Source organism: Lytechinus pictus, chromosome 2 (genome assembly GCF_037042905.1).
Source record: "Lytechinus pictus isolate F3 Inbred chromosome 2, Lp3.0, whole genome shotgun sequence".
NCBI classification, from domain to species: Eukaryota; Metazoa; Echinodermata; class Echinoidea; order Temnopleuroida; family Toxopneustidae; genus Lytechinus; species Lytechinus pictus.
This window is the reverse complement of record NC_087246.1, coordinates 6,715,222-6,741,508: the sequence shown is the minus strand read 5'-3', so window position 1 is coordinate 6,741,508 and position 26,287 is coordinate 6,715,222. Positions and strand designations below refer to the sequence as shown.

Genomic DNA, 26,287 nt, shown 5'->3' with positions numbered 1-26,287 from the left:
GCTCTCCTATAAAAAACTTTCAATGTTCTACAAAAAAAAAAAGTCATAACAATTTTCATTCTTTTTTTCCAAAGCATTTTAATTTTGTTGTTTAAAAGATAATATGTATATGTTTCTTTTATTTTTATCTAATTTTGAAATAATAATAATAATAACGCAGTTCTTGTATAGCGCATATCACATTATGTCATAAGATCCCTAAGAGCTTCCAAAGGACTTGGATATTATTACCCTGGCTTTAGCCAGGTTCATACATATCAATTTTTGGGGAAAATGCTGTGAATTGTCAAATTTATATACATATCACTTAAAGATACATATTTACACTTACCTTCTTCTCTTAGTTTGTTTAATGCTTTATCATATATACTTATATGTCTTTTGCACATTATCAGTTGTTCCCCATTCTTTTTCTTTTTTTCCCCCACTCTTATGCACCAGTTTATTAAGCCTTTCTTTGTAACCTGTTTGACCCACCTCTCACTAATTCTCTTGTTTTTCATCCCATTATCACTGTTTTGTTCCAGATCCTGTTTGATGTTGCCTGCCTCATTATTTTAATCCCTCTTGGCTTGAGGTCTTTTACTGGCCTTACTTACACTAACTTCCCTTTGTGTCTGCCTACTCCTTTTCTTTCATCCCCTTCACTAACCTGATTGGTCTTCTCTACTCACTAATGCCCCTTTTGTCTCCTTGTTTCTAGTGTTGCTGTAGCTTGTTTGTGGTCTATATTATGGTTGTTCCACTTTATATGTTTGTCATTTTGCCTCCGACGAAGATTCTGCTAGGATCGAAAGCTTAGGCCCCTTTTTGACTTTCTAATTGTCAAATTGAGTAGTTTCAAGAAAACACCTAATCCTTGCATTTATCTCGTAACATATAACATTTCCTCTCTTGGTAGCTTCAAAATCTCATGAAAACCTATTTAGTCAGCTAAGCATAACCATAAATAATACTCTCAGTACATTTGCTCTTAATTTTCTTATAATCTTCTCTGTGTCATGAAACATGATTGATACAACAGTGTGACAAAAACATAAATGTACATGTATGATATTAATTAGCATAATTTACCCATACCTTTATTACTTGTACAGCCACAACTATGATATGAAGATAATCTTCCTTGCTACCCATCATGAGTTTATGTCAAATAATCTTTACACATCTTCAAAAATGTACAGAATTTAAGTATGTCTGAACATCTGATGGACAAAGTAAACTCCAATGATGGTATTCAAACCTAATGACATAGTTCATAAGCTGTTGCTTCTTAATCCTCTATATTGATGATCTCATGGCAGACAGAATACAGATCAATAAATCAATAATGGTTGCAATCAGATTCAATAAAAATTGACATGAGATAAGCCTCAGGCAATACAATGACCATTATCCAGTTGTGTTGGTGCTATATGTCCAATAGGTCAGCAAATAATACAGTTGTGTTGATTCCAATGGCCAGACTATAGAGTCAAAATCTACTAACGTATCCTTTATAGTGACTGTCAGATATTGAGATCACAGAGTAGCAAACTTCCATAATTCTACTTTAATAGTCCAGTGAGTGCGCCTAATATGATCCCATTTCACTGACAGCTTGTACTACTGTATCACTCCCAAGAAGATGCAACAATAACATAATATCCGGTCATATAATTTATTGCATCTCCAGGCAGAGTTCATGAGCATTTGACTTCCAAAGCAAACTTAAAATCACCATCAACTGCTATAAAGGACAGATTTTAATCTTGACCACTTCAAGATAAATCTATTTGCTTAGTCCCTTCTGTACACTTTGACTGTGTTTACATGCCAACTATGAAGTGCCATATCTTCATTGAGAACAAATAACAAATGGGCACCTAATCATGCACATATTGTACTGATGGGTGAGAGAACTTGTTTTGTTTTCAATGTTTTTAACCTTAGTTGGTTTTATACCCATGTATATGATATTTATTTAACACATAATCTTGTTGGAAGCTTCCTAAGGGTGTTTGTTCCCTGTGCATGATATAAATATTCAAATTGAATCCAAGGATATGTAAACATTAACTAGGAGTTTGCGCATGAGAAGTCATAAAGTCCTTGTGGGACACTACATGTTGCTGTCTTAAATGATTATTTCCTCTTGAAATCATCTTAAAAATAAATTATAGAGGGTTGTGGAATAATATTGCCAGAACCATTTTCATGCAACTTTTTTTATCATATAAAAACGAAATATTTCTTATTAGCTTTGGGGAAAGATATGAATGATTTATGATCAAGCAAATTTTATTTAAGTTGTCGGCAGTAATTTGTTTTATATTGGTCTTTTGTTGATTTGCATCATATCAATGCTGGACTATAAACCCTATTAAGTCACTCCAACCAAGGTATATTTACCACAAAAAAATTATATTAGCCTAGCTTTGTATAAAATCCTGTGCTGAAATCAACATTGTGTTGCATCAATTTTAATTAATAAGAATATAATTTCTGAAAATTACACACACTGATTCAAAGTTCTATTTAATTTGCATGTATTGATTAAAAGAAACTATTTCATACTTCACATGAGATGGCACACTTTACTAAAATAATATTAAGAATTGCTTGGCAATTATACACAGCATTCACCTCTATATATCCATTACTAATAGACATCAGCATTAACCTCTATGGTAAGGTTCATAAGATTTTATAAGGCAGTATTAGATCATATATATCAATTAAAACATACCTGACAAAAAGTATTGTTCTTAGAAACATCAGTAAAGAAACAGATAATAAGCACCAGTAAGTTATTAAATCATTTAAGTTAAGTTATTGATTCAGTTAAAAGAATCTCATGATGTAATATTACCTGTGCCATTTGATCTCGTATCTGATCTAGTTGTATCTGTATTTCCTGTCTAGCTTCCTCCCGTGCCTTAGAGACAGCTTCAACCTTCTCTCTGCCAGCTCCTAAGTTCTCATCTCTCAACTTTTCAAGTTCCTTCAAAAATAATTAAAATACAATCATGCTGAAATAGCTCTAGGAATGCATACATATATGTTATATATTTGAAAAGGGTTACAATTCAAATATGATTAAGGTAAAATAATTTTTCGTTCATAAGTGAATTGTGTCACTGTAAACATAAAAACCTTTTTAATGGTTAAATGGAAAAAAAAAGAAGATACACACAAAAATATTCAATGTCTTTGAGGAAATTGGTAGAGATGGTAACCAAGCAATGTTTATTTTTTTAAGGGGAGAAAAGAAAAGAAAGCCAGAATATCAGTTTCTTCCTTTTGTGAGGTAATACATATTCTAGAGAACAAATTTGCATTAAACTGCATTATCTTTGTAACTAAAAAATAAAAAAATTAACAGGTAGCGCATCTCATAGAATAACAGAAGATTTTATCAAAAACTGACATTACTTAAATGTTTCATTTTCATTCATTGCTTTTGCAGCTTTTTCATAAATATACAAAGTAACAAAGAAAATACATAATACATAACAAAATATCTAACAATAACAAAATTGTGAACAAGGTCGTATTTCCTATAACAAAGATTTAAAAAGGTTGCAGGGGTTGCCACTATAAGCTTAGCTTGACTCTGTGGCAAAACCAAATGATGATTTATTTATTTTGTTTTATTTCATTTCTTCATGTAGCAAAGGCTTACATTACCACTGTCAAGCCTCATGTGTGATAAATGCTTGTGAAAACTCATTCCATCTTACAACAATATTCAAAGGAGTCAAACTCACATATAAGTGCCAGAATGTACATATAATCTTGTTAATGGCTTTGCAGTGATTTGTCTTACAACACACACATCTGGTAATCAACATGAGATTTTAAGTCCTTTCATCTCTTTGTGAAAACTGCCCCAGGTCTTATTTACCTCTTTCATATTACTATGGCTTGTCTTTAGAGTATCTCTCAGCTGCTTTTCTCTTTTCAGCTCCTCTCTAAGATGCTTGGTTTCTATGGCAACTGCATCCTCCTTGGCCAGTGCTTCTCTTTGTCTCTCTTTCTCTGATTCTGTCTCAAAGATGGCTTTTTGTTCCTCAAGGGCTTTTTGAATCTGAATTTAATTCAATAGTATGGGTTTTACTGTACAAAGCTCCTCAACATAGCAGTATGGGGTGAAGAAACCTTTGATTATTATCATTGTGTGGTATTTCATTTCATTGATTAAATTAAGACATCTGGTAGAAGGAAGCAATACTTTTCTTTTAAAAAAAAGTCTTTAAAATTAAAGATAATTATGACCATAATATTACCTTAAATCTAATTCTAGCAAGGTGATGTAAAAAGTCAGGATGCTAATGATTGCCAACACAAATGGGTACAGTTGTGATGGTATAATATCATTCATTAGAAAAAGTCACATCATATGGCTGGAATACCATGCTTATTGTGCTACTATTACAGCAATTATGCATTTTCTGCCACAATTATTTTGCATATTGTATTAATTTTTACATTCTTCGGTTGTCAATCTATTGGATTTGTTTGAACTTGTTTTGAGATTGTTACCAGCTGGCGTAAACAGGTAACACTAGGTTTAACTAAGAACACACTTATGGAGTGCCAGTTGTCAACTCATTTCTATTAGTAAGTAGACATTATTGCAATCCTGCTGTGAATAGTTATCCAAAGATGAATTTTGATTTTAAATGTTAAGTGAAATATATTATGAGAAAACATTATATTTCAATGAATGAATGAATTCATTCATTAGTATTGTAAGTACATGCTTGAATTTATTGCTATTTTGTGTTATTTCATCTAGGCACCAGCCAATGTGGAGAACCTCTCGACAGAATTTTCAAGTCTTTTAGGTGATCCCCAGGCATTGGCTGGTGCTCAATTTTACATTTCTTTTGTAACGTTTCTATTGCTGTCATGTTTTCTTGTCTGGAAATGAAAAAATAAAATAAATAAGTTACATTCAGGAATAACGAAGGAGGTAAGTGAAATCCAACATTTCATTGAAATGCAGACATTGTCAAGATAATTCCAGGTCTACTAATCACCCAACAAGGTCTGCTGTACGTGTAGTTAAGACAATAATGAGGTATTTTTCACAATTTTACAACCTATTCAGGTTTAATTTTTGATGATTTGATAGGAAATTTTGATTGTACAAAAATAAATTCATAACAATCTAAAAAATTTGGAATATGTGAAATTTATATAGAACAAATGATTCAATTAAGAATTGAATTGAATTTCATCAACTATATAACATGTATAATATTTTGGACTTGTGTAAATCTATAAAGGTAAAAATGATCTTATTCAGTATTATTATATTAATATGTACAAACTGTGTGTGATAGATTTTACAACTTGTGTATTCAAGTTCAGCATTTATTTTAAACATAACATGAGATATAGAATTGTATAAATTTGTTTCCTTTTATATAAACAAACAGAATGAACCAAAACATATCACATTTAAAAAACATTTACCGGTACATCTGCTTGACACAATGCATACAAAATAAATTATTATTAGATAAGAGAAATCCACAAAAATAAAATCTTGAGATGTGAGTGTACATGATTAAAACCATACCTGTTCTTGTGCTTCTAATCTCATCTGATCTCCCAATGTTCTTTTAGAAATCTCCTGCTGTGATAGCTTCTCTCTTAACTCATTCAACTCACAGTCTTTCTCCTGAAATGTATAGAAACATGAGTTTTCTGTTATATAATATTAAACTCATTAAAATTATGAAATATATCATAGCTATATCACACTAATTCAAACATATAATAGTTAATGAAAATATCATAATTGATAGGAAAACTGTTGTTAATAAAATATACTTGAAGACAGTTCTGGCATTCAGAGAATAATAAGTTGTGAGGGAGTGATGTAATATTTAGAAACAGCATTGCTTATATCAGATGTGAATTTGAATAATTTTTAGAAAACAAATGTTTTATTTTGAAAAGAACCAGATCTGATTTTATCTAAACTCTTACTTGTTTTGATAAAAACCTACATTGTAGGTATAGTATAGGGGGTACTACATCCATTCATTTATTTTTTAACAGACTTGGAATGGAATATGAAATTAAAACAGATCACATCCCCTTCCCCCAAAAATGATAGCATACACAATATGAATATATAAACTACTATTTTGGTAAACATATATTTTTCAAAATTTTTACTTATCTAACACAGCCCCAAGTATCGTTGTCCAGTGATGGCAATAGAAAGAACTAAAAATATTGGTTATGTTGAAGAAGCAATTGCTTTGAACTAAAACTTTCACACAACAATGATTTTTAATCTGTATTTGTCATTTTATCATGAAACCACAAATGTAGTGCATACTTTCTAAGATCTCACCTGAATTTTAAAATATTGTAAATAAAAAAGGTTGGATATGGCTTAAAATGTTCGAATTGTACATCATACTGTACATAGAATCTGTCTATGCAAATAATTTTATCTTATAACTTTTTTCCTGTTTTCTAATGATAATTAAAATAGGAATGAATACACACATCTAAATTAAGTCTTTTTGGAGGTAATACAGAAACTTTTTGGAATTAATCTACTTCATTAATACTTCATGCATTTATTATTGGAATAAAACACTAAAATGTTTGTACTGAAATAATAATTACTAGTTATTTCTACTGAATTTCAAGTATTGTCATCTACTATTCAGATCAAGGCTTTATCTGTTTGTATCCATTATGTAAACATGTATTCACATTCATTGTAAATAATCTTTATGTAACAATAGCTTTATTTGTTAGTATGATATTTTGATGTTTATTGACTTGAAGATGTGAACGAAACAAATTTCGGATATGGATCAATAAAGACAAAACTTTGAACTTTGGAAAAAAAATCCAACCATTGTATAATTTGAGATGATTTAGTATTATTCTGCTCCCAAGGTATTCAAAATAACAACCCAGCAACTAATGACACGTTGAGTCTACTAATTGCTTACCTCATTTTCTTTCTCCAGTTTAGTAAGTCTCTCAGTTGATTGTGTCTGTTCTTTGATCAATATATCTTGGTGAGTCTTCTCTAACATCTTCTTTTGCTGCATGGTGCAGATATGAAAATAATAAGAATACATGAAAAATGGCATTAATATATTTAAACATTCTTTATCCTACTGTACATCTGCTTGAAATTAACCTGCTTTATGCATGATTTCAAGCTTATGAAATAATGTCAATATTTCTCCATTCACCTTCTAAGTTTCATCATGTCTGTTTTAATCTAGGTATCACAACAAGAGTTGCATCCATGACCCCGGGTCATCAATTGATATGTCTCAGACATTTGATAAAGTACCTGAGGAAAGACAATATAATCTCTGCTTTTCTTTCATTTTTCATTTACTTACCTGATCCAGTTCTTCATCCTTCTCTTTCAGAAGTTTTCCTCTAAGTTCAACAAGAGCTACTTCCTTCACAGTCTCTGCCTTCCTAGCTTTCTTCTCCCTTTCCTTTTCAAGTTCATCAACCTTTCAATAGAAAATAGCCATTAAAACAGTTAATGATAATCATAACACTAAATTATCATTATGAATGCCATTTCTGCCATTATAGGAAAGTATGAAAGCAACATGATTATCAATAAAAAAATGGCTTATAAAAATTTAAAATGATATTCAAAATCACCACAAGCCTCATCCTAATTACTATCACTATCGTGAATATCATTATTTCATAATTGTTTTTCTCTAAGGACTCAAGAGTCAGATATCTTCTTTTCCTTAAAAATCACTACTATCACCAATATCATTATCAATGTATAATCACCATTCTCATCAACATTCTACCTTTTCTCAACATCATTTAAACTTGGCCTCAAGATGTTTGGGTTGGCGGAGCTGTCGTATAGCTCCTAAACCTTTTATGCATGGACTATGACTATAGTCTATAAGAGGGATGTACCTTAAATATGTAGGGAGGATAAATGATTATGTAAAATATTTGTCCACCTTGAATTTTGTGAATATGACCTTGTCTACAACCAAAATACCCCATACACAAAAGGCAAAAAACAAGATGGGTCAAGACAATAAAATTCTAATGACCTTATTTGTAAGCTCTAGAACCTCTTGTCCCTGTCCTCTGATCCGTTCCTGCATACGAGTCGTCACTACATCCTTATCTAAGAGGGCGCTCTCTAAGGTTGTGATACGCTGTGTGGATTCTGAGAGCTTATGTCGGAGGTCTGCCGTCTCTGTGGTTGCTTTGCCTTTCAACTCCTCAATAGTAGTAGTTTTCTCCTGCAATTTTATAGATTAAATGAAATATATCATATCCAGGCAATGACTTCTTTTATCTTCAACTTGTTAAGATTTCTGCAGGTCAAGGTACACTTACACTTTCAGCCAGATCATAAAGGACCAGTGAAAAATAGAATTCTCTAAAATGTAAGATAGGTGCCCTGACACATAAAATATACAATCAATTGTATTATTTGTTATAATTCTAAGTCTGTGAAATTATTATTGATTTTGAAAACAAATGTGATATCTGTATGTCGACAGCTCCTAGACTTGAAACCATAAAAACAGTTTAGAAGTTACATCTATTCCAACCTAACCAGTATATTGACTGAGAATTTAACTGATTACTTGGATAAGTTTAAATCAAAATAAGAAACAAGATCTGAGGTCCACTGGACCCCAAATGGCCTATGTAATCCATACTATAGTTCTTACCAAGAGTTGTTTTTGATGATCATTCTCTGAGTTCTTCAAGGTTTCCTGGGTTTCAGATAATTCCTTCTTCAGATCAGATTCAATAAGCTTCAAGCTTTCAATCTTCCCTCTTCCTTCCTCAAGATCCTGAACATTAATGAAACAAATAAATTCAGTTGATAAGATCATCAAATATTACATATTATTATATTATATTGTGAATATGACTATAATACAAACATTTTTCATATTATATTGAATGCAATTAATTACTTTTTTTAAATATTATTTTTGATTTTCCTCCCTTAATCTTTTCTCTGTTTTCTCTCCTTCAGTTCCCTTACTCTTCTCTGATCTCCTTTCTTTGTGAAGCATTCCTTTATGTTACCTTCTCACATTTTCATTATTTCTTCCCGTTTTGTCATCCTGTCAACTCATTCAAGCCATCTCGTTCCTCATCGTTTGTTCATCACTTTCTCTTATCCTCTCTATCTCCTCCCTCTTTCATTTCTCCTTTTCCTTCTTTCTTGCATGCTCTCTTTCTTTACTACTCTTTCAACCCTTAATTTGAAGTTGTACCTACCAGTAGTCTATTATTGAATTGTGTCTATTTTAACGATAATTGTTTGACGATCCAAGTGTGAATAATGCAATAATAATAATGTAACCAATTTGAATTTTTTTATCAATGTAAACTTCATAGAATTCAGCCTTGGGCTGCCATATGTTGTTTATTTTAATAAATATAATTTTACTTACTACAATTGGCAGTGCTGCATTATTGCAAAGAAATATTTCTGAAATATATATCAGGTTTTTTTTAATGTCAATGCTACAGAATATTATTCACAGATGTAAGTTAACAAACGTTGATTTCTGATATCATGAAAGAAGAAAATGGTAGACAAGAGAAGCATATGTAAAGGAAAAAAAAAACTAATTGGAAGAATTGAGGGACAGTAGGAGCATTAGAAGTGGATATGCAAAAGGATAGTGAAGTTCATCTGAAAGTAAGTAAAACACAATGAGGGATGTACATATGATATTAAATGATTGTCAATATGATAAGATATAATACATACATATAGGAAGAAACTATAATGGATCTGAAATGACTTCTTTCAATGTCTCTTTATCATGGCTCCTACCTCTTGTAATTTCTCCAATTTGGTTCTTGAAGCTTTCTGGTTCTCAAATAGCTCCTGCTTGGTTTGATCAAGCTGCCTTAATACCTCCTCATGTTCCTCTTTAGAAACATGATTGCCTTGATCCTTCTCTAGCTTAGCCTGGAGATCATCTCGCTCACGGATCACACCAAGCATCTTAAGGGCAGGAGGAATTTGAAATAAATAATGCAATAGGAATATTTTTTACATGATAATTATCATAAATGGAGAATTAGGAGCTACTGTTATAGGCTACTAAAATGATGCAATTTGATTAGTTGTGAGCAATTTTATCATAGAATTCAAATATTCAAATGAGCTTCATAATACAAGGTCCGAAAATCAAGTCTAGAATAACACACTTCTTAACCTGTTAATGAGTGAATTCTGTAATTCCCAGTCTTTATACAAGGACCACTTAGTTTCAGCAAGCAATGGGTTAAGACACAATAACTTTTATACCTCTTCTACTGATAGACCAATCTGTGCAAGGCCAGTAGTGGATCCTATATGACCCCTGTCAGACCCCCTAGTATTATCCTGAGGATTCCTCCTTGCAGTGATACCCTCCTCTAGATCCTTTAATTCTCTCCTTGCTTGGTCTCGTTGGTATTCTAGCACCATCAGTTCAGACCTAGGCATTAGGTAAATGAAAAGTTTATCATCAATGCTTTTTACCCATAGAGGTACACAACTTTAATGATATTACTCTCATTTGATTTCTTAAATTGGCAACAAACATTGAATTAAACCATTTTAATTTTCATACTTAAAAAAAATTGATAACATGAGCAGACATGATAAATAATGGCAGGATTATAACAAAAAAGGTTGCCAATTTCCTTTTTAACCGGGATTTTATTGTTACTGGCATGTTGCCAGTTTAGAGTGTGTAGTGATATTAAAGCTTATGTTAAACAGATTTTCAAGAAAAGAAACACATATATACTGCACTGGAAATGGTATTACATTTTAAGTACATTCTTATAATTCTAATCATTCATCATGTTTTCTTAGCCATCAGAATTTGAATTTTGTATTCACACATGTCAATTGTTTATTCATCCAAGGGAATCAACATAAACAAGCTATGCTTATCAATAGGTCCCTTTCTATTTCATCATGTTATGCATTTTGTCTTAATTCGTAATTGTGTTGTTGAAAATTTGAAATGAAATGAATCTCGCATCAATCATTCAATCAATTAGGTAAAATAGAAATCATCACAAACTAACTAACCAGTGTTATAAGAATTATATTGCATTGAAAATGAAATCATATCACACTATGTTAATCCATAGACTAGTTACGTTATGCAAAACAGTCTTCTGAGAGTAGGCCCACTAATGACAAAAACAGCAATAGCAATCTCATTTAGGCGGTAAAACACCTTGCTATTCATCTATCACTGACAACCGAGCTGTCAAGCTCATGCAACTGGGAAACAAATGTCTCTTTCAAATGCCACCTCTCAATCGCCTAGAAACAAGCATTAATCATCTATCAGCTTGTAACATTGATATGGAGAGAGAGAGTGTCATTTATTGCGGGCCATATACAGATTTATCAAAATTTTGATTTATCAAAAATTCAAATGTGTAACATGAACCAGTTTGCATAAAAAGATATAATCATAATGACAATTATGCATAGAAAAATAATAGATTTAAAAGAGAAATAATTTCTATCTGGTACCCCAAAGATAAAATCAATAAAATTGATCTTTATTTCAATTTTTATACTGTACATGTTTGCAACTCAACGAATGAAGGGGCATTCTGAAAGCAAGTGAGTAATAATCTAAATAGTTTTTTAATTCAACTACCTCATTCGAAATCTGAAATAACCAAACATCTTTCTAAAGTACATTATGGATAATAACAATAATAATAATAATAATAATAATAATAATATAGGTATATTTACCCAGGAAAGCCACGTCAGTTCTGAAAACTGTTCTCCCAGCGGGCCCTGCTATTATTATTATACCAATCATACCAATAACCCATTAAGTACATCATGGATTATTTTTGTATCAAAATTCCTGACCTTGAATTTTTTAATGCACTATAAAGGACAGTAGGAGAATGATAAAAACCCTGTTTTCATTGCCACTGTATTTTATTCTCTATCCCAACAATTCTATGAAGAATGCAGAATGTCCACATCTCAAAATGAATAAACACTAAGCACCTCATCAGACAACTCCTCATGCAATTCAGTGAATGTTTAATTTGAAATGCACTTCAAACATTTCCCTGAGTGCTGTCATATACCTCCATCCCACTCCCATGCTCTTGAACAAACATTCAATTGACAAGATTTAATGGAAAGAGATTGAAATCTCACATGCAACAGACAATCATCATAATTAATCTACCACAGACAAAGCCAATCCTGCCAAGAGTCTAATTGCCTTTTTATGAGATTCAGTATTTTCATTGATGGCGCCAGAACCAGAAGATTAAAAATCCACTGCACAACCACAACCTGAAGCGCAACAAGTGTGCTCAATTCATGTGCACTTTGGCATCTATTTTTTTAATGCACATACTTACGAAAATTTGTATATTTTCAAGTATACTGTAGAGAAAGAGACCACTATAGAGAGAGGCACGTGAGAGATTTTCCAGAAATACAGAAATAACAACACATTTTGCACTGAACAGTTTCCATGGATAAATTATGTGGTATTGGACAACTCAGACATACCAAAAAAATTATTAAAAAAACCCCCATAAAGTATAAATTTCCTACTGACTACTGCAAACATAAGATACTAGCCATTCCAAAATGAACTTAGGGCTAATAAAACATGAGAAATTTGTACTCTGAGTGAAAAACGGTTGAGGGCATGGATGTTTTATTCTGTTTTTTTTTTAATACACAAATATGGAATGGAATAATAGCAGGACACTTGTATAAGGAGGGCATAATACTCTATTATCGAGCATGCCCAATGGCAATGGTAGGTATTACTTTTGGTTGCAACTTTAAATTCTTTAAAAACAAACTGTCTAATAGGAATGAATAAAAGAATATGAAACATGTAAAGAACTTAAGAATTAGCGCAAACGATCAGATATTGCCATCTTTAAAATGACAGTAAAAGCAGTGACCTAGTCCTGCAGAGAGTCTTGTGTGCACTGCACATAAAAAGGAATGAGTGGGACTATATAAAATGTTACGCATCAACGTTACATCTGTTATGTTTTTAAGTCCAGATCATCTGAAAATAAATCTTTAGTAGAGAACCTTATTACTATTTTACCTAGCTGTATTCCTTCCTATAATATGAGATTTCATTTATACATCTCCCAACACAATACCTGACCCTGCCTGATATTCAAATTCATAAATGTAAATATATTCTGAGGGTGAGCCATACCATTAGCTGATTAAAAGAACATAAACCAGCTATTGGAATAAAACCTTAGTACGAAAGTGAAATACCTATGAAATACGGGAAAGGAATTATTCATTTGAAGATATCGGCCAACAGGATCCTTTCTGCATCTTGTTTACAGCAATTTCATATGCAGCAGTCAAAAACCACAACAAGGGTGGCTTTGAAGAGATTAGGATTTACTTCAAATTAGAGTCACGTTTTTATATCAAGACTTGCATACTCTCATGCATCACTGCCATAACAAAATGAAATGTTCAAATCAAAGTATAGTATAATTCAGAGTGATACTATTGGATGATAATGAGCAATTATTAATTAATCATAACCTTTTGCTATTAATATGATGTACAGCAGGGAGTTTCTTGATGTAGCTGAGAGATTACCAAGATACAGAAAAAGAGCAAAAAAATCTTTACCATCAAGTGGGGGAGGGGGGTGGTGCAATTCTTTCATGGTGAAATATATTCATTTCAAATGATGCTTTAAAGTGGAAGAGTTGCAGTCTTGTGGTTTGATTCTTGTTTTTCAATCAGATGGATATGGGTTCGAGTACTTGTCCATATGTGCTTTTCTTCAGCAAGATATTTATCAGCATATTAACCCAGTGCTCTCCTCTCCATCTCCACTTGGAAAAAGTGCTTAGAGACATGCAGTTTTGCATATATGAATTCTGCGCTATCCAAAAATGTTTCAATATTGTTATTATTATTTTGTGCTATACTCGACCCAGGTGAGTTGAATGGGTACATATGAGGACTAAGTATTGAATGCACCAAGTGAAGGAAACAGCAAGGTCCCATTTCTGCTTACTGGTTGGCTCTTCCAATGGAAGTTGACATTCCAGCAAGAATTAAAAAAAAATGAAATGAGACACTGTTGGAGCTAAACCCGGATGATATATATTACGCCTTTGAATACACAAGTAGATCAACAATGCAAACTAAATGCTATAAAATTAATGCTTTCTTGATTCTTACCTGAGTCCATCTCCTTTCTCTACACTCATCCTAGCCATCTCCTCAGCCTGTTGGATATCACTTTTATTCCTCTTCACAGCTTCTTGAAGTGTCTTCAATTCATCCACTGCATCCTATTATGGAGTTTGATTTGACATTAATACATAATACAACACATGTGTAATAAACAAGAAATGTCTCCTTTCAAAATGAGAACATGACACAAAAACATCATCATCTTCATAGAGTAGAACACCATACAAAATGATATTACATTTTCTTTAAAATCTAGTTCTTTAGATGAATGTGTAACCTTCTTGCTACAATTTGAAAGAATGTTAATATAATTATCATTAATATGTTGAAAAAATGTGAGTAATGAAAAATAAATCTGATATCGCCTGGGCTTAATAGCATGAAGGTTTGCAATCATTCACTAAATGCCAATGACCAATAAAGATCAGAGTTGTATGCCCATTTTGTTCAAAATACTGACCTGGAACCAATCAAAGTGGTTCTTGTAATTCAAATTCAAATTGAAATTCAAACTTCATTTCCAATTCAAACAAGAAATACATTTACATAAAAAACATCAATATGACATCAACAGTATGATGGATAAAAACAAATAATCTATATACAGGTAAAAAATAAATGAAATATAGAGAAGAAGTAGTTTAAACTAACAGCATAAAATTGAAATATGGTGGGCAAGATTAAAGATACATGGTCCAAGGCAGCAATGGCATAAATACAGATTTGCAATTGTCTGATTTTATTGCTGTCAAAGATAAAGTGAAGGGTGAAAGGGTGAGACTTTATTTATTTGTAAGCTGATATATCCTTTCACTTTACATTTTTAAAGGAGAATGAAACTCTTGGAGCAAGTTAGCTTTTGTGAAAGCAGAAGAATCAAAGAATAAGATCAACAAAAGTTTGAGTAAAATAGGACTAGCAATAGAAGAGTTATGAGCATTTGAATGTCGAGATCACTAATGCTATGGAGATCCTCCTATTGGCAATGCGACCAAGATCAATGATGTCACAGATGAACAACTCTCCCCTTTTGGACACTGAAAATATACCCCCAAACATCTCTTTTTGCTCATTCTAATCATATGACAAACGATTCATCAATGATATAATGTTGTGAAAGCTCTGTACTTGTCCTCTCATAAAGAGAACACCTCACCTTGTGATAGACTCTATAAAAGTGAGAATATAAGTGAAATAAGTACTAAAGTAATGAGGGAGTTGTACGTGTGTGACATCACAGATCTTGGTCGCATTGCCAATGGGAGGATCTACATGGCATTAGTGATCTCAATATTCAAATGCTCATAACTTTCTTATTACTCATTCAATCTTCCTCAAACTTTCAACAATATGTTTCTTTGATTTTTCTCTTTGATATGGATTCAGCTGGTTTCAAGGGTTTCATTCTCCTTTAAGGTTTTCACCATTTTGTTTCATTTTACATTAGAATAAGTGCAAAAAAACTTCAAAGCAATTTCATTTAAAATAAAATCAAAGTGTTATTAAGATATATTATTCTGCAGATAGATAGAGGGGATATTCCTACCTGTTTTCTCGTCTTGAGTTCTTTCAAACTGGCTTGCATTACTTCTAGGCTTGTACGGAGGCTATTTTCTGATTGCGTCTAACAAAGAAATAATGGCACTCATAAATATTCATTATAAGAGTGAGGTGGTATTATATATAAATAAAAATGCTGAAGAAAATGAAAAAAAAACTCATTAATGAAAATGAACAGTTTAAGCATTTTGATTTTAAGCTGTGATATTGATTTTTTTTGAAAAATATCCAAAGACAACACCCCACATGAAGCATAGGAGACTATACCTATACTGTAGACATAGATTAAGCTTACAAGATAAAAGGGAAGATGGAGAAATAGAGACACTTACATATATCTGAGAGGAAACAGGAGATAAGTAGAGAGAGGAGACAGGCAGAAAGAGAGAGAGAGATTGATTGAGAGAGGTGGGAGGGGACAGGTAGAAATTTAAAGGTCAAGTCCATCCTGGAAAAATAATGATTTAAAAATAGAGAAAAATCCAACTTGCAAAACGCTAAAAATTTCATCAAAATCGGATGTGAAATAAGAAAGTTATGATATTTTAAAGTTTCGCTTATTTTTCACAAAACAGTGATATGCACATTTCAGTGACATGCAAATGAGACAGTCGATGATGTCCATCACTCACTATTTCTTTTCTTTGTTATTGTTTGAATTATACAATATTTCAGTTTTTACAGATTTGACAGTAAGGACCAACTTAACTGAACCATATAATATTAAAACAATGCTAATTTCACATGCTCAGGGAGGAATTAATCTTTGTTTCACTTGACAATGAGGAAAAATTATAAAATTTCATATTTCATATAATGAAATACAAAAGAAATAGTTAGTGGATGACATCATCAGTCTTCTCATTTGCATACTGACCAGGATGTGCATATAACTGTTTGTGAAATTAAGCGAACCTTTAAAATGTCATAACTTTCTTATTTTACATCTGATTTTGATGAAATTTTCAGTGTTATGCTTCTTGGATTTTTCTCTTTTTAGTCAAATCAATTAAAGTTTGGGGTGGACTTGTCCTTTAATACAGTGTGTGACACCAGCAACACTCACAATCTCATGGTAACGTTTTTTCTCTCTCAGGTATCCATAGGCAAATGTCATAGAATATGACCTGATTACACCATGATAAAGCTTTTAATACTTTCAATTGATCACCAGCCACCTGCCAGCATCAATCAGAGAAAAAATATTTTGAAAAGGGCAAAAAGATTGAACCTTCAGTTGTGAAAATATTCACACCAATGCTGCTTTGAATTGCAGATTATCACCAGTGGCGGATCTAGCTTTTTGCTTTGAGGGGGTTTTGACAAGTTGGTTTGATCCAATAATGATGAGCTGCTACGTAATGCGTAATCTTACCACCCTCCCCCCCTAGATCCGCCACTGTTCTGCTTGCACAACTCTCATAAACATGGAATGGGTGTTAGATTTTGATCCCAAGCTCTTTAAAAAAAAAAATTTACGGGGCGCGAAGTGAGGGTTAAACCCCTAATCCCCTCGATCTGCCACTGATCAAGTATTTGAAGAATCGTCAAAATGATTCCAAAAATTATATCAGATAAATATAAAATAAATACTGACTTTTAAAATATAGTTATGTATTATAATCAATGATGATGAATACCACCAGTAAAACTTTCCATTTATCACCACCATAAAAAATAACTGAATTTTTGATAAAATAATGATATCATCATCAATACAACCAAAACCATAACCACCACCACCACTATCAACAGAACACCACCATCATTAACATTATATCATCATCATCATCATCATCATCATCATCCTTCTCATCATTATCATCACCTTATTCATTATCATATCATCATTATCATCCTCCTCCTCCTCCTCATCATCATCATCATTACCATCATCACCATCATCATCATCATCATAATCATCATCATCCTCCTCCTTATCATCATCACCTTCTTCATTATCATATCATCATCATCGTCCTCCTCCTCCTCATCATCATCTATATATAATCCTCATCATCATTATTACCATCATCATCATCATCATCTTCATCATCATCATCATCTACTTCATCATCATCCTCATCATCATCATCGTTCCCATCTTCTTAATCAACTCATCATCATTCCCACCCTTAACATAATCAGCATCATCATTTATCATCACAACCACCACTATCACCCTACTCATAAAAACAAGACGATCATACCATGTTTTGCAGGACTGCTTGTTGCTCAGCATGTCTTTGTTGTTCCATGTATCCTGCCCCACCACTGTGACTAGGATGGGGTGTGGAACTCATCTGAGGTTGACCCACAATTCGTACACCAGGATGTTCATTGGATGATGGTTGCAACCTGTGCTCCTCTGAATGGTGGATGTTCCCTTCTCTGTGCTGAACTCCTTGGGAAGGACCTGCTTTAGTACTGTACAGAAATGATAAAAGAATGGTGTGACAGATGCAAATGAGTTTGATTTTACAGAATAAACACCAAGAGATTAGCCTTCAGTTTCCACATCTGATTCACATGCCATCCAGAATATATAGTCCTTTATTTGATTACCAAAGACATGGCTGCAGCTATGTTACAGAGTGCAGTTCAAGCAGTGCATTCAAGAGATCTTTATACAAGATACCTATAAACAACAAAGTTTGATAGTGTCAAATCTTGATTGTGAGTTCTGACAAGTGACATCAACCCGCTCTTAGTCTCCAACCAACATATCGTAACACTACCAATTAACAGTAAAACAGGACCTCTTCAAAAACTAATGTGCATATTTGAATCATCTGATCACTGAGCACATTTCCAAATACATGCAGTCAACAATATCACTACAGGAATGATGCAGTTGGCAGTACTTAATGAATTGACTACACTACAGTAATGCATTTCTGTATGCACTTAGGTAAGAGGGAGTAATAGGCCTTGGCCTGATTGAGTACGGTGACGCCAAAATTTCCGCTCTTACTCCGCCATCCTTTTATCAGTGGCACAAAAGCTCTAGAGCAAGATGTTTGGATTACTAATGATATATTGGTTTGTTGACTACATCTACCTTCAAATGTATTTTAATCTTGATAGCAAATCTAAAGGATTCACTCCCTTGTGATTACATTGATCTCATCTGAGCTTTTCTGTATTAAAAATATATACATAACTGTTATGTATATTTCTAATACAGTTATTAACATGGAGAGCGAGAGAAGATTATAATGATTTCAGGGGTAAAATTCTTCTTCTGGATCATAAAATCATAAAAATAAAGCTTTTATGTCATCATTCAGTTTTTTCTCTTCTTGTGCAAGTAAATGATAAATCCAGAGTAGAATCATGGAGGAACGCTTCAGTTAGATCATGCCAAGTATCACACTTTCTCATGCTGATTTTATCACCTCTAAAATGCATGAAAATAGGTGGTGTTAACATTTCATAAAATATGAAAGAGACACGATAGAGATGCATGATCCAAATGATAAGAGGGGGTGTATGAGTGAAACCAACCATAAGCCAGAAAACGTGACATAAGCAGGAGAACCAGTAATCATATGCATTCTAGATCTACTTTAGATCAACACTCAGAATAATATGCATGACATATTCACAAAACCCTAAAAACAACTCATGCATACTACCAGAGCCTATTCAAATTTCTATAAATCTTTCTAAGCCATCGATAAATATTTAATGTGTATTTAGACTTATCATTTCCATTATCACATCAAGACTCATTTTCCAATGATGTATTCCTGTAAAATTCTTTACCTCCTTTGATTGCTATGAGCATAATACTAATATCATGCATTACTTCCCCTGCTTATTGAAAGATGTAAAAAATAACTTAATTTTCATTTCCACCAAATGATGAGGCAGGAAGTCATCTATATAATTGGGAACAATTAACAGTGTTCAAAATTTTGTTGTATTTCTACATAGTGTATAAAATCATTCTGACCTAAATGCTATGCATAATAACTGGATCACATTAGTAGAGAAATGGGGAAAGTAATACAAAACCATGCAATACATACATACATAGACACATACATACATTCAAGAAAAAAAATGGCATGCTATCACTATAAAGCAAATAAATGAGACATCCTTCCATTTGCAGCACAGAACATGATAAAATCTCAACAAAATTGTCTATGCAAGTTTCCAGTCAATCAAATTTCTTTCGAATGCATGCAAGAAATAATTGTATTGTCTGATATGTCAAACCAATCACACAAAAATTTGTTTTATTATATATTTCTGTGCAACTGAGGAAAGTGGTTTCCATGGTAATTTTACTCAAATACACAGTGGACTGACATGGCAAATTCATCAACACAAGCACACACCCATTATAAATGCCAATTTTTTTCAGTGAAAACCCCAAACACGATCTCAAAGAAATCATTTTAAGAATAAAGGTTCATTGCAAAATAACTTTCTCAGGGAGATTAAATCAATAATCTGGACACAGAATTATTCAAAGTCTTTGAATATTGATTCTAGTTGCAAGTGACTCTCCCATGAAGTAAGGATTTTAGCCCCCCAAAAATTACTGTGCATTGAAAATTAAATTGTTTCTAATTTGAATTAAATTCTAAAGGATATCAAATTTTAATATAAACCTGAATGTCATTTTCTTTAATTATAGATATTGAACAATATAATACAAAGCAAGAACAATTCACTTATCTTTCTTTTAAGAACAATAAATTCTTCAAGAAAGTATTTGATTTATCAAACATCATATGATTTCTGTACAGGTTTCGGGGATTGAGGGGGTAGGAATGGCTCATCTATTATTAAGTTTAATACATTAAAAAAAATTATCTTGGAATTTGAATTTTCTAAATAAATATACGAAAAGTACAAACAAATTATTCAGAACATGCTTCATCAACATACATAAAATTACCTGCTTGTTTCATTTTCTTCATGTTGGAGTTCATTATTGTCATCATCTACCTTCTTTACTGACAAGATACTATCTTCTATTGGTACCGCTTGCTCAATAGCATGCTCTGTAGGTTCACCTAAGCCCTCTATATCAGTGATAATTGTCTGAGCTTTGTCACAGAGTTCATCAAATGATGGCATGTATTCTAGTCTTGGTAGAGGGGAAACTGGAGTGAGGATTACTGAAACTGGGCTGACACTTCTAACAGAATGGTTGGCACTATTGGTTTGGTCCGGCAGCTGAAGGAACACCTCAGAGCGGAATTTAGACGGAGTTAGACTAGCAAGTGGCTGAGTCCCTTCTACATCATCAGGCTGAATGTCAAGGGTGCTAAGTTCTATCATTGTATGAGCAGATGGAGTTGAAGAGGCCAGATTGACGGTAGGTGATTGACTGAGTCTCATTAGCTGAGGAGGTATTGGTGATTCTCCGACACCATCAGTCACAGGGATCGGTGGGGTTTTGAGGATAGAGGATTGCGGTGAAGATAAAAGAGAAGTAGGAGAGAATGGCGAAGATGATCTCTTGGAGTTTTGAGCAGAGAGTGTTTTACGTGGAGAAGATTGAGGCATCACATAACAGTCCATTGACTTATCACTTGAACTCCTACCAGGAGTTTGGTGACAATTCAAGCTTGGAAATCCTGTTTTATCACTGTCAGTGCTTCCTCCATCAGCGGATTTTGAATCATTACACTGATTGACAATTATGTAAAAGCTGCTGCTCTGACTAGAGAGGTTCTGCATACTCTTAGCCCGTTTGTCAAACTCCTGGAAAGGTGTCAGTTGTCCAGCTTTGGAGTCATCCAAAGAAAGACTAGATGATTTGCCAGTCTTCAAACCTTTTGTTACTTTGGAAAATGGAGCTTCACCCTCAGTCTTTACAGACTGTACAATCTGCTTTTGTGCATCTTCAGTTGAAAAAATATTTTTGTTGTCGGCTGAAGAGTGGAATGTTGGTGGTTCAAAAAACTCCTTAGATTGAGTGCTTTCCTTGGTGAAGAGGATACTGTTTCGATGGGTTGTTCCATTAGCAAGTAAAAGTCTAGATCCACTCTTGCTGTTTCTGGCAAAAAGGCTTCTCCGCCTCTGAAGTAACATTTGTGATGAGTCTTCCTTTTCTTTCTTTGCTTTCTCATCTCCTTCAGTAAGTGAAAGACTTTCATTCTCATGCAGAACATGAAAGGCTTGTATGGACTTCACATCAGCAACTGTCATTCCTGTTAAAGTTATGTCTGAAGGAAGTTCTTCAGATACTTTGTCCAGATCGATGAGGAGATTGTCCCCAGTGACACTCATGGCAGCATCATTAAAGTCTGATGACACAGAGTTAACCCTGGCTTCTGTACCCCTCTTAGGGGTTTGCTCTTGACTAGGTGCCCTTTGAATAAGTTCATTAGGAGCAGATCGAGTCCTTTCAACACTTTTATGTAATTTCTGCTCCTGTTTCAAAACAGTCACTTGTTTGGGTTGAAGGCTTACTTCTGGTCTCAAAGAGTATCTCTTATGGACATTGCCTGGGGTATTTTTCCTGGAATCACAAAATTTACAGGAAATTTTAGAAGATCCCCCATCTTGGAGCTGAGTGTGCCTACACAAGCGCCGTTCCTTCACAATTTTTTCAAGTTTCACCATAGCAAGATGTAGTGTCTCTGTCACTGTAAGATGTTTGCGAGCCCTTTCTTTTTCAAGAGCACTTTTGAGAAGGGCTTCATACTGGCGACCAATATCAGAACTCACAACATTGGCACGTATTTTAGGTGCTTCTGAAATATCCTGCTCCTGTTTTAAGAAGTGAAAAATTCCACTGCTTGCATGTGAGAGTTGTGGGACAGCAAAATCGTGAGATTGGACAGAGAGTTCTGATCCTGTAAGAGAAGCAATACTATCAACCTCATCATCATCAGACTGTTCACGTTTGGAAACATTGGATTTCATGTGTGTGCTAAACATACTGCTACCACTATCACTCTTTGTGATTTCAAATGCGTGTTTTGCCACTTCCATCTGGTTCTCTTGAGAAGGCAATGATGTGTCACAACTCTGATTCTGCATATTATGAGCTTTGCTTGGGTATCTTAAATCATCAAATAGGTTACAGCTTTGCGTGGGCCTCGGTTTCTCTCCAGAATATACATCATCAGGCACTACCTTGGGTGTATCATGTTCGGTTTGTAAATTCACATCTCCCACCTTCTCCTTGCATAATGAGTTCTTGTCCGATAATGTGCTGTCACTTGAGGACCGATGGTCTTGATTACTATAAAATATCTTCTTAGATTCCATGCTTTCAGATTGAGGGACCTTGCTTGTATGAGAATCTTTTCTCTTTACAATATCTTCTGTTATCTGCCTGTCTTTATCTAAATCACCACTTGAATAATTATTTTCTGGAATTAAGGATGAACAACTTGTGGCTGTTTGCTCTATTCTAGCATCTATTTCCATATTTCTTCCTTCTTCAGACTCATTGTTAGGTATTGATTTTTTCTTGGTAACTGGCTTATGCTGAAACATATATTCAAAATTAGAACTGGAGGAAAGTTCTGATATCTGGGTGTTAACTGTTCCAGTAGAAGATGCATCATCTTCTGTACTGGCTCCTTGGTTACTATTAACCTCCACATGCATACTATCAGGTGGGAGTACTAGTTGTGGTTTGACATCCCATTCTGTTGTTGCCTGTGACCTCTCACTGCTGCATGAACTTTCAAATGAGATATTACACCTCTGACCAGCAATGAGAGGGGACAGGAGGGGGGACATCAAGTCTGGACTGGTTTGGACACCAACATCCTTATCTATAACGGTTGAAGCATCAACCTTTTTCTTCTGTGAGCCAGTATCAAAGACACTGTTACAGTCCTCTTCTTCATCTTCTTCGACTACAGTTTGGCAAAATGCTTCAGTCATAGCAGTCAGTGATGGTCTCTGAGAAGGCTTGCGAACAGGTATAGGATGAGAAACAACTGCACTTTGGCGTTCACTATGAGTAGCATGGGCCTCTTCACCTTGCAAAGTCTCTGAAGCATTCTTATCATCATTTGAAAATTGTTTATTACCAGAAGGACTATTTTGATAACCAATAGCAATGTGCTTGTCTGTGTTAATTACTTCCCCATGAAATCCTGTCTCCATTCTTTCCTCACTGGTCTTAGATTCAATTGTTGTGTGTTTCAGTGTTGTTCCCTTCTCTGTGGTACCCCTCATACCTTCAGCACTCTTCACAGTATTTGAGTTATCATCTTCACTGGCACTAGTGCGGGGTGACATTTGTGGACTTCCATCATTAGATGGATCATTCCCAATCCCTGAGTCTTTGGAATCAATCATAGTTTTGATGACACTCAAGTACTGTTCCATATTCAACAAATCCTTTTTATTTCCATTCATATCAGCAATGGCCTCATCTTTAGATTCCTGTTTAGAGATTCCATAAGACATAGCCTCTGAGAGTTCTAAGCTGGCTTGCTCAGTGACTATCTTGAGTGGAGGCACTGGAGGTATGTCCTTCACATTATCCTGGCCAACATCTATGCTCACTGACCGTTGGGCCATGAAGGAATCGCTAATACTCTGTGGTTTTGATCGCTGGCCTTCATCTTCCTCTGGCAATGTTTCTAATGAGATTGGTAAGGAACTCTGACGATTGACAAACTTCCTACGCCTGTCCTTAGCAGTCCCTCTTGGACCTTGTATATGAACAAGCTTCTTCCCAGATGACACACTCTGTCTTCGTTGAAGTTCAGGAGTACTGCATGGACTTACACTAGTACTGTTAGGTTGTGAAGAAGAGGGTCTTAGAAGGTGGGAACTAAAACTTCCAACAGTAGCTGCTTTCTTGAATCTCCTTCTCATCAAGTTTAACTTTTCTAACTGTTTTTGCTTCTCACTTGGCACTGGCATCTGGCTTATTTTCTTGATCTCAACTTTGGGTTTAGGTGCATTAGCAGCATTGGCTTGATTCTCCCTCTCCCTTTGTTCCTGGATAGGTGATGGTGGTGAAATCCTTGGCTTGGGGTTAATCCGAAAGTCTTCTAGGCTGTCAGCCTCAGAGGCTTGTCTGCTTAGTGGTGGGGGATGAGCCCCTCTAGGACCATGTTGTGCAGAAAGCATTGTGCTAAGCTCGCCAATCCGCCTCTTGATGACATTATCTCGCCAAGATTGCATAAATCGCTCTGGAATCCCAAAGTCTACAGCGCCAAATCCAAGGGTCATCAACATATTCTCTGCAGGTGTCCATGGCATACCAAACCCCCCAGATTGTCCCATGTGAGGAAAGCCACTATCCAAGCTAGCAGTCCTGGTGAATGTCTGCAGTGGAGACATACTTCTATATGTCAATGGAGAAGCCTCTGCATCCAAACGTTCTATACTGTCACCACGGACACCCTGACCGTTTGATTTGACAGTATCTGCTTTAGGAGACAAAAGGTGTCTACCTCCCTTTTCTGAATTAGGGGTATGACTGTAGGATTGATTAACCCAGTTTGCTACACTGGCATTGACATTTCCTGACTTGTCTTTGATGTCTCCCACTCTTGGATCATCATGCGCTACCTCAAGAGGACTAGGTGTTCCAAGGTCTGCAGGACTCTGAGGGTAGCTCAGGTTTGATGTTGCCCTTGATGAGGAGTCTGTTGACCCTTGAGACCGGAGTCCAGACGACAGGTGTCTTGGGTCAATTAGAGGGGCATCATTCTGATAGGCAGAGAAAGCTGGTGGATGGGCATAATTTGGAGGTAGAGCATGATCAAGGCTTCCTGCAGAACTTCCGCCAACACTTTCAAGCCTGCTTGGACAGCTGCTCCCTTCTAGAGAGTTGAAAGTGGTGCACTGGTGACTGTGCAGACTCTCCACTTCCTCATATGTGGAAACAGAATCCTGTCTGCGCGGGTTCCACATGATGGAGAGATGCCAGTGTCACATGACCAGAAAGAGAGGCGGTGTCATATGCAACTTCCAATTAGTGTCATCCATACTTCAAACATTACGGCATCATACCTGCATCAAAAAAGAGATGAAACAGAAAGATAATCCATAAGATTTTAATAAAATCCACAGAGAAACTCTCCAGTAATACCCTTCACAAACAACCATACACCATCTACATATTAAATAAAAGCTATGTTATCTGTCTGTGATTCTTATCTAAAAAGTATCATTTGAAATTCAAATTGCACTTTGAGATGTTAGCGCAAGCAACCCGCTCCTTGCATGCAGACAAGTGTTTATTCATTGTAGTTGCCATAGAAACTGAATTGTTATATTTGGATGCTGTCATTGTCTCAGTTCACAAGCGAGGAAGGAGAGAAAGAACTTGGTTATCAAGGTTGGCTGATATTTTTTGTAGAGCAAACAGAGAATAAATGTAAGATGATGATCCTGACAATTTGACCTTCACTGCTAACTCTCTTGGTCCTATTCAATTTCAATGACCATATTGATACTACATACTGCAGGAAGTGATACAGACACAGTTGTATTTTGTTAAGAAATGAACTTGCCCATGAATGTTTT

The 26,287-nt window shown here is 34.5% G+C and overlaps 1 protein-coding gene across 1 annotated transcript in view; it reads right to left on the bottom strand.

Annotated features, from left to right (window-relative positions):
• The window catches only part of LOC129254925 (uncharacterized), a 34,812-nt gene extending 9,047 nt beyond the window's left edge, over positions 1-25,765 (bottom strand). The window contains exons 1-13 of the mRNA XM_054893468.2: positions 20,727-25,765; positions 18,022-18,238; positions 15,798-15,875; positions 14,237-14,349; positions 10,313-10,484; positions 9,833-10,006; positions 8,706-8,831; positions 8,073-8,267; positions 7,377-7,496; positions 6,972-7,067; positions 5,570-5,671; positions 3,887-4,069; positions 2,852-2,983 (exon numbers count right to left, since the gene is read on the bottom strand). Coding sequence (XP_054749443.2) covers positions 2,852-2,983; positions 3,887-4,069; positions 5,570-5,671; positions 6,972-7,067; positions 7,377-7,496; positions 8,073-8,267; positions 8,706-8,831; positions 9,833-10,006; positions 10,313-10,484; positions 14,237-14,349; positions 15,798-15,875; positions 18,022-18,238; positions 20,727-25,672 — 6,654 coding nt within the window. The 5' untranslated portion in view covers positions 25,673-25,765. The remainder of the gene's footprint in view (positions 1-2,851; positions 2,984-3,886; positions 4,070-5,569; positions 5,672-6,971; positions 7,068-7,376; positions 7,497-8,072; positions 8,268-8,705; positions 8,832-9,832; positions 10,007-10,312; positions 10,485-14,236; positions 14,350-15,797; positions 15,876-18,021; positions 18,239-20,726) is intronic.
• Between the last annotated feature and the right edge of the window lie 522 nt (positions 25,766-26,287).